The following is a 13,925-nucleotide window of genomic DNA, read 5'->3' on the forward strand; positions in this document are numbered from 1 at the left end:
TCCCTAGCAGCTATTTCCTCCATTTTATCTTCCAGCTCACTCATCTGTTCTTCTGCCTCAGTTATTCTGCTATTGATTCCTTCTGGAGTATTTTTAATATCAGTTATTGTGTTGTTCATCACTATTTGCTATTTAGTTCTTCTAGATCCTTGTTAAATGTTTCTTGTATTTTCTCCATTCTGTTTCTGAGAATTTGGATCATCTATACTATCACTATGAATTCTTTTTCTGGTATGTTGCCTATTTCATCTTCATTTATTTGGTCTTGTAGGTTTTTACCTTGCTTCTTTGTCTGTAGTATATTTTCTTGTCGTTTCTTTTTTTTGATGGTTGGGGCTGTATTCCTGTCTTACCGGTTGTTTGGCCTTAGGTGTCCAGCCCTGGAGTTTGCAGGCAGTTGGATAGAGCTGGGCCTTGGTGCTGAGATGAGGACCTCTGGGAGGCCTTACTCTGATTAATATTCCCTAGGGTGTGAGGTTCTCTGTTAATCCACTGGGTTGGACTTGGAGCTCCCACCGCAGGAGCTTGGGCCCTATCTCTGGCCTGGGAACCAAGCAAAAAAAAAAGAAAGAAAGAAAGAGAAAAGGAGCAGTATGATATCAAAGAATAAAAAAACAAAAAGATTTGAAAGATAAAAGATATATTAGGAAAAGTAAAAATATAATTGCAGCAAGGTAAAATAAAACCACAACAGAAAACAGAAAAAAAAAGGTAGGGGGAACAAGCCAAAAGGAGGGAACAATAACAAAGTATAAAGAATAAAATAAAATTAGAAAAATAAAAGATTTACTAGGAAAAATAAAAATATAAATGAATCAACAAGGTAAAGCAGAACCCCAATCTAAAAGCAGAAAAAGAATAAAAAAAGCCTTGGCTATGTGGGAGGAGTTTAGGCAGGGGTGGAACTTAGGCAGGGGTGGGGTTTAGGGTGGGGCGGGACCTAGGCGGGTGCGGGGTGTGACATTTGAGCATGGGGCAGGGCCTAGGCTCAGGACCCAGGCAACCAGAAAAGGCCCGGGGGGCCGGGCGTGTGTGGGGCGATGATGTTCAAGCGTAGGGCAGGGCCTCTGCTTAGGACCTGGCAGGAGGGGAGAGGCAGCAAGTGGAAAGGAGGGCCTCTGGAGAGTGGAATTCCAGAGTTTGGAGGGGTAAGGCCCTGGGTGAGGGTGTGTTTGTGGGGTTTAGGCCCAGCCTGTTGGAGGGGGTCTCCATGTGTAGAGGTAGGGCCCTGGGTGGGAGTGCAGGGCAGGGTTTGGGCTCTGCATGGCAGGAGGGAGGCTCCGAGGGCAGAGGATTAGGCCCGGGAGCCCAACAGTCTTCCCAGTGCCTAAGTGGACAGGGAAAGCGCTGGCCCACTTCCCTTCCGTTCCTTCATGTCCCTCCTGCACCATCTCCCACAGGGTCTCCCCTGACCCATTGGATCCCTAACCGTGGGTGGGTCCCACTGGTTGTAGGAACTCCTCCCCTGCCCCAGCTGCCCCTCAGGTGTGCCGGTCCCAGAGGTCCAGCCTTTACTTTTGCTCCCCCTTCCCTCCCTCCCACTCCCTCAGGACCTGCGTGGCTGGAGGGGGCCACGGTGGGCAGAGGATCAGGCCTGGGATCTCACCAGGTTCCTGGGAGTCCAAGTGGGCAGGGGAAACCTGGCCATGCTCCCTTTTGGTCCTCTGCCCTCCCAATGGTTCCCCAATTTCCCCCTTCTGGCCTGAGTTCCCTTCCCCTCCCCCAGCTGCCCTTGAGGGGCGCCAGTCCCGTCCTGCCTCCACTTCTTCCCCTTCACTCCCCCAGTGCCCCACGTCCTACCCGGTCACTGGGAGTTCCTCCCATCCCCTTAGGTGTCCATGGTCCCCCACTGGTGCCTGGTAGGGGCCCTAGTTGTGCAGAGACATGAATTCTGCATTCTCCTAGTCTGCCATCTTGACTCTGCCCCCTCTAATTGTTTTTTTATTTCTTAGTATTCTCTGTATACAAGTTCATATCACCTACAAATAGAAATATTTTACTTTTCTTTTCTAATCTTTATACCTTTATTCAGTTTTTGCATATTTGCTCTGGCTAAACTCTTGAGTACAATGTTGAATGTAAGTGGCAAAAGCAGGCACCTTTATCTTATTACTGACCTTGGTGAAACATCCAGTCTTTTACCATTAAGTGTATGTAATAGCAGCTTTCTGTTTTTCTTAGACGCTCTTTATTAGGTTGAAGAAGTTCTTTTCTCTTTCTAGGTTGTTGAAATAGTAATGATTTATATATCATTCATTTCAATCATATTGAAATTGTATAATTTATAAGTGCTATAAGGTATTTGCTCATAGCCGTGAGAAGTGGTAATAAAAATGTACTCCACATAATATACGCAAATGTGATCTACCTTTCTGGTGAACAATGATGAAAACAGTGAATGACTGAGACTAGCACAAAGCAGTACAAATAGATGGTAAAATTCAAATTTAACAACTAGGGACTCAACAACTAGGATAATGAAAACCATGGTTAATTGACTACATAACTTTTAAATAAGATACCTTAAAGTAACTTTTTGTAAGTGTGGATGTGCCCCCTTCTTGTAAGGAAAAGAATTAATTATCACTACTTATGTGTTCTCATTTGACTTTTTACAAATAAGAACTATGTCTTATGTATGTTGTGAGCAATTACTAAAATTTAATGTTTAAATTAATCTTTATTTTTAACTAATATATCTTGCTAAGATACAAATTTTTTTTTATTAACATATGTTTTTTTAATTTACAGGAAAACATCTTTATGTATGGAGGCAGAATTGAAACAAGTGATGGCAATGTCACAGATGAATTATGGGTTTTTAACATACATAGTCAGTCATGGAGTACAAAAACTCCTACTGTGCTTGGACATGGTCAGCAGTACGCTGTGGAGGGACATTCAGCACATATTATGGAGTTGGATAGTAGAGATGTTGTCATGATCATAATATTTGGATATTCTGCAATATATGGTTATACAAGCAGCATACAGGAATACCATATCTGTGAGTTACTTTGAACATGTAACTATGTACTCTTCTTTATTGGTTGAGAATATTTTATCTATAATAAAATCTTCATATGAATTTAGTCAAAATGGTTAGTTATTTGAAATTAGAATTATAAACCAAGAATTAATTCTTTTTAATATAAACTTTTTTATGTTAGAAATTGTCCTTTAATATGTAAGTTATCTTCTTAGCCAAATGTGCAGAAATGTTACATACTAGACACATTTTCTAAGAATTGAGAATATGTATTTTAAATATCTGAAATTCCAATAGATGGTGCTATTTCTTTGGATTTTACTTATGAACTGAAAGCTAAAACTACCCCAGTTTCTTAACTATGCATTCCATGATTTCAGGATTTTTCATTTTTCAAGGTTCTGTTTCTAATCTTATTGCAATATCTCTATGTATGTATTATTCTTCTAAAGTAAGCTTCCCAAAGACAGTCTTTTGGCTTCTATAAAAGATTATATATCTGGTGTGTGAAGGTGACTGGGGCAATCTACATATGACTCTTAAATACTCTAATTTATTTTTCTGGTACTTTATTTCTTTGAATTCTTTATGACATTTTCAAACAGTTGTAAGTTGTTTTTTTTTTTTTAATTTGCCTACAGATGTGTATATGCTGTTTGCTATTTAGATTCAGGAACATACTCCATTTCCGGTTCTGGCCAGGATTATGAACTCAAGTTTTTGGCCCTTTTGTGTATAGACAACTATATTCAACTATTTATAGTCCTTGTGTAGTCTTAATGAGAGAACTCATTTGCAGATCACCACTGGCAACAACAAGAGAGTGGTTGTGTGTCAGAGGAAGACTTCCTTCTAAATTCTCCACTGTTTCCCCTTCAGTCCTTTTAAGTGATCTTCTCTTTTTCATATCCCCAGTACAGCTGGGCTAGAATTGGGATATGTATCCTCCGTACTTCTTACTGTCATTTCCACTCTATTTTTACTCCTTCCTCCTTTAAATCACTCAACTTTGAATCTTACATCATCAGACTATACCGCCTACTACTTCTCCATCTTACACTCCTTTGTTGCTCCTTTGATCACTGTGCTTAATTCCTGGAAGAATATAGCTTCTGGCTCACTGTCTCTGTCCTACATATATTAGCCAGATATTTTTATGGATATTTTAGGATCCATTTAAATACTTCTGTCCTCTCAATTTTTTGATCTTTCTTACAAAGATCTTGTTTTTCATCCTGTTTGGGTCTTCCTCTTGCATTGCGGTACTCTTGACCTTGTGTACCTGCTACGAATCCCATAATTTCCATTTCAGGTATCTTACTCTTCAAGTACTGCTGATCTTCCCAGCTTACTCCTGAAGAGTGTCCAGACTCTGGGAATTCTTCAGCCTTACCAGAGGCTTTAGTCCGTTGAGCCTCTGGTCAGTGCTTCACTCTCTCTCACCCTCTCTTGTCTGTACTTCTCATTTACCGAGTTTTAATCACCAGTCTGTCTTACAGTTTTCCAAGATGACTGTTTCACATGTTTTCCTTTCTCTCTTCAGACTTCCAACACTTCACTCTTCATCATTACTCTCTTCTTATTTTACTGAGAAAATAGAAGAAATCTAAAAAGAATTCTGGTGATAGGAACATTTTAGAGTGTAATGGTTAATAAATGCTGCATTAAATAAGCCTATTTACATACATTATTGTCATAACAAACTCATGGTAGCAGTGAAGCACATGTAGGTGAGTCATTCTCATTTTTCAGATGGGCCCAAGAGTCGTTTAATTAAGAGTGACAAATTTTCTATGTAAGAAGGTTGTTTTGTTTTTGTTTTTAATTTTTGGTTTTATTATAGTGTTCAGGGAATGTTGTAGGTATTATTTCTGCTTTTTGTAATTTATTGAGATTTTCTTTGGGGCCCAATTTTCATAAATGTTCTATAGACGCTTGAAAAGGAGGTAAATCCCATAATATCAAAGTATAGCATTTGATACATATATATAAAATCGACTTTGTTGATTATTCTGTTTAGGTCTTTTCTTCCTTACTTATATTTAACTTGATCTATCATGCTCTGAAAGTTAATAAAAGTCTAAAAATATTAGTTTATTTTTGCCTATTTCTTCTTGTATATTCTGGAATTTATGCTTTATGGAAGTTGCTATTATGGATATTCATAACTGTTATATCTTTATTGCAAATTGTATCTTGTAATATTATAAAGTGCTTTGTTCAGTGTTTTTTGATCTGATTTCAACATTGTTATTATTAATATTATGGCTCTTGGTTTTTTTTTGGTGGGGAAGTCAGCCTTTTCCCTGTGTACCTTTGCCCATTCCTTTATTGTTAACCATTCAGAATCACTTTGTTTTAAATGTATCTCTTGTATACAAGAGAAAGTTAGATTTTGCTTTGTGATCCCTCTGGTTTTTGTACATTTTATGTACGTTTTATGTTTTTTTTTTAAATTACTTTGTTGTCTTTTTTTGTTTTTAATTCTAGCTCTTCTTGTGATCAGGGAGAGTGAGGCCCATTTTTTTGTGGGAACAAGAGAGGTAATATTTGAGATCTACCATTAGGCTTCTTCCATGTTCCTTGTTTTTTGTCTTCCTTTCTGCATTCTTGCAGCTTTCTCTATCTGATTCTCTTAGTTTCACTGGCTTTTTGCATGTTTGCACCTGATTTGGAGTTGGTGAGTTTTTTTCATTCCTAATTTCTCTGGAAATTTAATTTTCTTTTTCTTTCACTTTTCCTCCCCATGTTTTCTTTATTTTTTATGTCTTCCGTGAGGAAAACAGGAAGATTCAGGATTAAACTATTACCATGCTTGTACTTGAACCATAGGTGATGACATTTTAAGTTTTAAAATGAATACTTTAAGTCGACAGTTAACCAGTACTTTTACTCTTTGATCAACCTCCAATTTACAGGCTACTGTTTCTACTAATTTAATTCATATTGTTTTACTATGAACACATTTGACATTATTATAAGTATTTTATGCTAGGGGTCACAGTCTTTTCTATAAAGGGACAGATAGTAACTATTTTAGGCTTTGTGGACCATATGGTCTTTGTCAAAACTAATCAACTCTGCTGTTGTAACATGAAAGGAGCCATAAACATAAACAGATGGGCATGGCTTTGTTCTAGATTTAGCCCTGGGTCTTAGTTTGCCTACCCCTGCTCTAGAGAGAGAGTGTGGACTTCTGGGGGCCTAGCAACATAGGTCCAAATTAAGTTAAACTTTTGGCATGTGGTTTTTTTTTTTTGAGTTTGAATGTAAGATGAATTTATGCTCTAAAGTGACGTTATGTTTAGTCTATGCCCAAACTACTTTTTTCCTCTATGTAGAGCCAGAGCTGAAATAGATGTTTTCTGTCTGCCTCTGCAGAACAGATTTTTAAAAACCTCACTTTTTCATTGACGGTATAACCCTTTAGGGACCCCGGCTTTATATAGAAGTTCCTTGATGCCATACCTGCATGGGTTTACCTACAGTTTTGGCCATTGAAACAAATCTATAGGCCACCTGATTGGTACATGCCTTCCCTACCCCATCTCCCTACTGGATATAGTTTACAGTTCACAGAATATATTTTACTTTTTTCATATTTCCCTTTATTGAAGGATAGTCTCATTTAGTCCTGAGATGTGGTGGTTATACTTTCCACGGATGGTTAGGAAGGCACAACAAATTTATTCTAATCTTCTCTGAATGGTAAATGTTGGTATGGACTGTTAACCAGTAAATTCATTGGTTGGTAGGTTTTCGGTTTTATTTGGAATAATTTTTTTTTTTTGCGGTACGCGGGCCTCTCACTGCTGTGGCCTCTCCCGTTGCGGAGCACAGGCTCCGGACGTGCAGGCTCAGCAGCCGTGGCTCACGGGCCCAGCCGCTCTGCGGCATGTGGGATCTTCCCAGATCAGGGCATGAACCTGCATCCTCTGCATCAGCAGGCGGACTCTCAACCACTGCACCGCCAGGGAAGCCCTGGAATAATTTGATTACAAAATGTGAAGTGTAGTTTTGGTAAATTTTAAAGTATTTCTACAGAGGTTTTCTTTTTTTTTTTTCCTTATTCTATAACCAAAATACTATTTCTAAATAAATTTATCAACAGGGTATTTTTGGTTTGATTTTTGTCCTATTAATTGTATTATTTGTTAGGTACCTTTATGAATGTAGTATAAGGTGGAAATGGGAAGAATACATGATTTATGAGTTTTATAAGAATAGTAGGTGAATTATGAGTAGTTTTAAAATGCTATAAATTAAGTACAAAGTAAAACTCATCAGTTTTTCTAGAATGATATCTTAATAATATAAAGTTAACATATTACTTGACTCCTAAAGCATTTTGAATTTGTCACTTATTGTTAAAGTATGTGATGTCAAAAAAATAATCCATAAGTACTTCCACTTTGGAAAGTACTTCTGAAAGAATACAAAGCAATAGGTATATATAAAGATGTTGTCAGAATAATTAAGTTGTGTATACCATAGACAAGTGCTACTTTAGGGAACAATACTATGCTAAGTAAGGCTGCTCTGAATATAAGTAATGGGATAATTTGTCATCTTAGTTATAAGTGAATGCTTATCTCAGTGGAGAGAGTTAACATTTTTTTCCCTCTGTTCTTAGTGGGAATTACTACACTGTGATGTGAGTCTAGGCTTCTTTTCTTGACTGATTTTAATGGCATCAACTACCCAAATGTAGATTGGTTTTACTGTGATTAACCTTACATGTTTAAAGCTTCTAGGAAACTAAGAAAAAAAGTTTTTGTGTTTGTTTTTAATTAAACAAGAGGCTGTCACTTTAACCAGCATTGCAGTGAGGGTAACTGAAAAGAAAGCTGAAGTTATAGCATAGTAATTAATGAAAACAGAGTATTTTCCTAGATAAAAATTTACTCTGGGGGCTTCCCTGGTGGCGCAGTGGTTGAGAGTCTGCCGCTGATGCAGGGGACATGGGTTTGTGCCCCGGTCTGGGAAGATCCCACATGCCGTGGAGCGGCTGGGCCCGTGAGCCATGGCCGCTGAGCCTGCGTGTCCGGAGCCTGTGCTCCGCAACGGGAGAGGCCACAACAGTGAGAGGCCCGCATACCACAAAAAAAAAAAAAAAAAATTTACTCTGAAGTATACCCTAAGGATATTGATCTCACCATTATGTAGAAATTTTAAAAAGAGACAAAAACTTCCAATTAACATACTCCAAGTGACCACTTACTCAACTTCTAATAATGTTGCAGATAATTCTGAAGTATTTCTGGCTCTGTGCTTGGTACTGTGACTCTTCCCTGATATTTTGATAATAATATGATTTAAAACAAAGGAACCATCTGGTTAACTTTACTTTAATCATTTAATTTGAACACAGTACATTAACATTTGAAAAAAAATCTAAAATACTGCAGAATATTTTTTAGCTCTTGAAACTGTAGTTAAAAGTCTTAGGCACTGTCATTGCATTTTATGAATTGCTCTGGGCAGTGATGGTGGCTTAGACCAGGGTGTTAGTATTGGAGATGATGATAATCAGTCAGTTTGTTTTGTATGTTTTTAAAGTAGAACAAATAGTATTTGCTGAGGGTTTGGAGGTAGTGTCTGAGAAAAAATGAGGAGTCAAGGATGATTCCAGGGTTTTTGGCATGAGCCACTGGAATGGTGAAGTTGCCATCAACTGACGTGTAGAAGACTCTGAAGCAGGTTTGAGATGAAGGTGATTCGAAGGTCAGGAGTTCAGTTTGGACATGTTATACGTGAGATATCCATTAGACATTAAAGTGAAAATGTCAAGTAGGCAGTTGGCTGTATGGATCTGGAGCTCTAGAGAGAGATCTGGGCTGGAGATGTAAATTTGGGACTTCTTGGGATACGGATGGCATTTAAAGCCATGAGATTGGATCAGATCACTAAGGAAATGGGTGTAGATAGAAAGGAGAAAAGGATTGAGCCCAATGATAAGAGGTAGGGGGGAAGAAGGGAATAAGCAAGGAAGAGTACAGTGAACTAGAAGCTAAGTGATGAAAGATTATTATACAGAAGAGTAATCAACGGTGCCGAGTGCTGCGCTGCTGATGGGTCGAGTAAAATAATTACTAACGATTGACCATTAAGTTTAGTACTGTGCAGATCTTTGGTGATCTTGACAAGGACAATTTTTGGTTTTTTAAATAAATTTATTTATTTTATTTTATTTATCTTTGGCTGCATTGGGTCTTCATTGCCCCACATGGACTTTCTCTAGTTGCGGCGAGTGGGGGCTACTCTTTGTTGCAGTGCGTGGGCTTCTCATTGCGGTGGCTTCTCTTGTTGAGGAGCACGGGCTCTAGGTGTGCGGGCTTCAGTAGTTGTGGCACACGGGCTCAGTAGTTGTGGCTCGTGGGCTCTAGAGCGCAGGCTCAGTAGTTGTGGCGCATGGGCTTAGTTGCTCCGTGGCATGTGGGCTCTTCCCAGACCAGGGATCGAACCTGTGTCCACTGCATTGGCAGGCGGATTCTTAACCACTGCACCACCAGGGAAGTCCCAACAAGAACAGTTTTTGTGTAGTGTTGGGGTTAAAAGCCTGACTGGATTTAAGAGGGAGTTAGAGGAGTGGAATCTGGCACAATGGGCAAAGTCAGTTCTTTCAAGGAAATTTGTTTGTGAAGGGGAGCAAAGAAGTTAGTGGCAGGAAATATAGGATGTTTTTAAACCTGGGTTTTCACAGAAGCAGACCATGAAACAAGGATTCAAGTGAATCTCACTTGGAAAATGCAGGTAACAGTCTTAGGGGAGATGAGAGGTAATGTAGGCGTGAGAAGGCAGCCATTAAAGGGTCTGTTAATAAAGCATTTACCACAGTGGTGATGGAACTTAATTACCCAGGCATTAAATCAACACATAGTATTTGAGTCCTGTGGGCTGTCTCTCCAAAGTCAGTCCATTCTTTAGTTGAAGATTTGTTTCCTTGAGTGTGGCTTGATTTATATGAAAATGTGTGTAGATGTAGAACAACAGAATACTCGAGAAAATAGTTTCTGTGGAGCACATGTAAATAGGTCTGGCAGAGAAATTTTTTATCAGGCACCCTAGCGTACAACTTCTAAAAGTGTATGGTTATTAAGTGGTTGGGAGTGACAGTAACCTGTAAGCTTCATGGAAAAAATTATTGGAAATGATCAGGAAAATTATCAGGGGAATATATAATGAGGAGATAAGCTTGCAGTAAAGGCTCTATAAACTTGTTTAAGTAACGAAGTGGAGGTGGCCTTTATAATTGTGTAATGATGAAAGGCTCTCGGTGTTCCACAGCTATACTTTCTGCCTTTTTCATTTTCTGGAAGTGGTTTAATTATCCTCTAAATTCCTGTAACTCTTTGTTTATAAATGAATATGACACATATACTGCTTTTTATAGGTATTGTTTTTGTACTTGCATTTTTTTTCCCAAGAAGTTAAGTTTAGAGAGGAATCCTGCTGTATACCTCTTTGTATGTCTACTTCTAGTAAAGTGACATGTATTAAGTGCTTGATAAATATTTGTGGGTGAATGAATAGGGTTTTCAGCAGTATTCTTTAAAAATGAATCTATATATTTCCTGAATGTTTTAAAAGTATATTAGCCAAATTATTTAAATTGTGTACTGTGCAAATTATTCTTTTTCTAGTGATGATGTGATTCATATGGTACTGTGTTTGATACTCTTCATTTGTCTCTCCAGATCTACCCTTCACTATTCCATTCTGCTCCCATGCCCTGCAGCCTTCAGTTGGGGTCAGCTGGTAGGAGGCACCATCAGTAGATCAGAAGGTGGGAGATGAGTGAGGTTAAGGTATTTTATTCCTCCAACTCTCTCCCTGCTGGATCTTCTTGGGTTAATTGGGTTGTCCTACTGAAGGCTTAACTTTCTGGTGTTCTTCCCCATACACCTACTCTCTAGAGTTCTAGAAAACAGCCCCTCCTCTTGCTTATTTCATGCCGCAGGATAGTAAAGGCTTTCTGCTCTGATAGTCCCAGGATATTATCCTAGCCATACTTTTGTAAACAGTCTTTTTATTATACTCTTTACAGTTACTCATTTTGAGCATGTCTGATTGCACCTACTATTAGTTCTCGGAGATTCAAATCTAACTTTTAACCTAAATGGTCCTTCATGCGTACTTAGGTATTAGGATCCTGGAGGTTGGGAGAAAGAGGTGTTTTGTGAGAGAACTTCACACTTTTTTTTTTTTTGTTTTTTTTTTTAATAAATAAGGTCTAACCTTTATTTAATTAATTAATTTATTTTTGGCCTCCCCATGTGGCATGTGGGATCTTAGTTCGCAGACCAGGGAACGAACCCATGCCCCCTGCAGTGGAAGCATGGAGTCTTAACCATTGGACTGCCAGGGAAGTCCTGCACAGTTTGTTATGGAGAAAAATGTCAGAAGAAATACAAATTTTTGGAGTGGCATGGAGCTAGGTCCTTTAGTTCATTTCTAGTACTACTATTCTTGAATTTTTAAATTTTAATGTGGTCATCTGTAGCATTTTATATTATTTGAGATTGATATATTTGCTTAACATTTTTCAAGAGCATTAGCTATTCTAACTTTTTAAAATAAGCAGCACTCTTATCTATCTATGTATTGCCTTCTAATTATTAAAGAAAAACCATTTGTTGATTATTCTTAAGTTTTTTTTAATAATTATGTTTACTCTAACTCAGCTTTATTTGGTTATTATGTCATCAACATAGAACTAATCATGTCTTACTAGCAAAGTCACCCCCAAAAGTATATCTGATGAGAGAATATTTATCTTAAAAAGATAACCATTTGTTGTGTTCCTTGAAGTTTTCTCTTTATAATAATTCATGTTCATAAAAAACTTTATTTAAAAAAAAGTTTTCTGCCTCTCCATTAGTCTGAAATCCAGAATTTCTTATTATGTATTTTTTTAAAAAAGATAGCTTTATCACCTATACATGTATGCTTGTATGGCATATTGTTTTGTTTACTTGTTTTTGAATTTTATGAAGAGGAAATAATATTTTAGGCAGTCTTCTGAGGCTTTCATTTATTTCCTTCATCACTATATAACCAAGATTAATTCATGTTGTTATGTATTCCTACAGTTAACTTTTTTGCATTACTGTATTTCATTGTCTGACTCTACCATAATTTGCCTATCTATTCTCCTGTTTATAAGCTTCTGAGTTGGATACCTGCTAAAATTCACCCACAGCAGCAATTTTGAGACATCTTGATAAAAATACTATATTTTAAAAGATAAAGAAAAAAAATTCCTAGGCTCTTCAGGCAGAAAGATGAAATATCTTACAAGGGCAAGAGATTATATTAGATTTCTCAAAAGCAACCTACAACTCATGGCAACTATGGAGCAAATTTTTCAAGAAACTCACGGAAAGAAAATATAGGCTAAGGGTTTTTTGTTTTTTATAGGCTAAGGGTTTTTTTTTTTTTTTTTGCGGTACACAGACCTCTCACTGTTGTGGCCTCTCCTGTTGCGGAGCACAGGCTCCGGATGTGCAGGCCCAGTGGCCCGTGCGCGGCATGTGGGATCTTCCCGGACCAGGGCACGAACCCATGTTCCCCTCATCGGCAGGTGGACTCTCAACCACTGCGCCACCAGGGAAGCCCGGGCTAAGGGTTTTTATATCTTGGCAAACAGTCCTTCATGTGTCAAGGCTATAGAAAAACAGTTTGAACGTGGCAAAACTCAGATAATTCTGTACAAATGTGCCCTATTTCTTTTACAGTAGAAATGTGCAGACTTTTTGTAAAGATCTAGATAGTAAATATAATTTAGGCTTTGTAGGCCATACAGTGTGTGTTGTCACCACTCAAATCTGTCATTGAAGCTCTCCACAAGCAGCTGTAAAAAATGCATGAATGAATGAGTGGACGTTGCTCCAATAAAACTTGATTTACAGAAACACTTGAGCCGGCTTTGGCCTGTGGGCTGCAATTTACCAACATCTCTCCTAGAGAATAAGCTCCATTTAATGAAGAGGTGAATGGGAACACTGCAGGTAAAAGACTGATCGAGAACATTTCATGTATTGAATTTCAGAGCTAAGACTGAAACAAGGGTGGTGGGGATGTCAGTAGATAACTGGTATGCAAATGTTTTATGTTCTGTCCAAGTAGAAATAATGCAACTAAAAATGGGAAGAGAAGGAAGAGAGAAAGAGGAAAGCAGAAAAAGCACATGGATTGTTGGATAGATAATAGGTAGGAATCAAAGGATGCCATTTAATTCTTGGTATACCTAAGGGTCTGTGGGACCCAGTTTTAGTTTTTTCGTTTCTTTTTTGAGCAGGCCTAACTACCTACGAAGACTGTTATTCATAAATTTCATTCTTTCTTAGAAGTCTTCCAAAGAACAAAGAGAACATTTACTTATTTAAAAAATACGGAATAAAGTATTCTATATATGTAATTACCAAGATGGATCTCTTGGACCCTTTTACAAATATAAGATACATGGTGGGATCTTCATGTTCTTATTTTTCCTATATTTTGAACCATTTTGTTATTGTATCATTCTAGGAATTCATTGCACATCAGTTGTTCCCAACTATGCTAAAATATTAAATTACTAAGAAAATAAGCTGTTTAGAAGGATGATGCCACAGTGAAATATATTGTCTATATTGTCATCTTTCAGTTTTCTTATTGCAGTGCCCAAATTATTTTATCAAATTTAAAGAAGGCATGAGAGGAGACTGGAGGCATCATCATAGTAGCCCGTTTTTAGCTTTTATTGAACACAATTGAGAATTAAAAAATTTTCATTTATTCCTATAATGATGATAGTGGAATTGATCATTTACATTAAATCTCAGATTATGACTCTTCATAAGATGATATCCTAAATAATTCTTTCAAGCTCAAGAATCAATGAGTGAACAATATATTTTTATCTTTTTTTTTTTTTTTTTTTTTTTTTTTTTTT

The 13,925-nt window shown here is 37.6% G+C and overlaps 1 protein-coding gene across 1 annotated transcript in view; it reads left to right on the plus strand.

Annotated features, from left to right (window-relative positions):
* The window catches only part of ATRNL1 (attractin like 1), a 675,777-nt gene that overhangs the window by 57,290 nt on the left and 604,562 nt on the right, over positions 1-13,925 (plus strand). Inside the window, exon 8 of the mRNA XM_024756087.1 lies at positions 2,752-3,007. Within this exon, the coding sequence (XP_024611855.1) occupies positions 2,752-3,007 (256 nt within the window). The remainder of the gene's footprint in view (positions 1-2,751; positions 3,008-13,925) is intronic.

This window comes from Neophocaena asiaeorientalis, unplaced genomic scaffold (assembly GCF_003031525.2).
Source record: "Neophocaena asiaeorientalis asiaeorientalis breed wild unplaced genomic scaffold, Neophocaena_asiaeorientalis_V1.1 scaffold85, whole genome shotgun sequence".
In the NCBI taxonomy this organism is placed as follows: domain Eukaryota; kingdom Metazoa; phylum Chordata; class Mammalia; order Artiodactyla; family Phocoenidae; genus Neophocaena; species Neophocaena asiaeorientalis.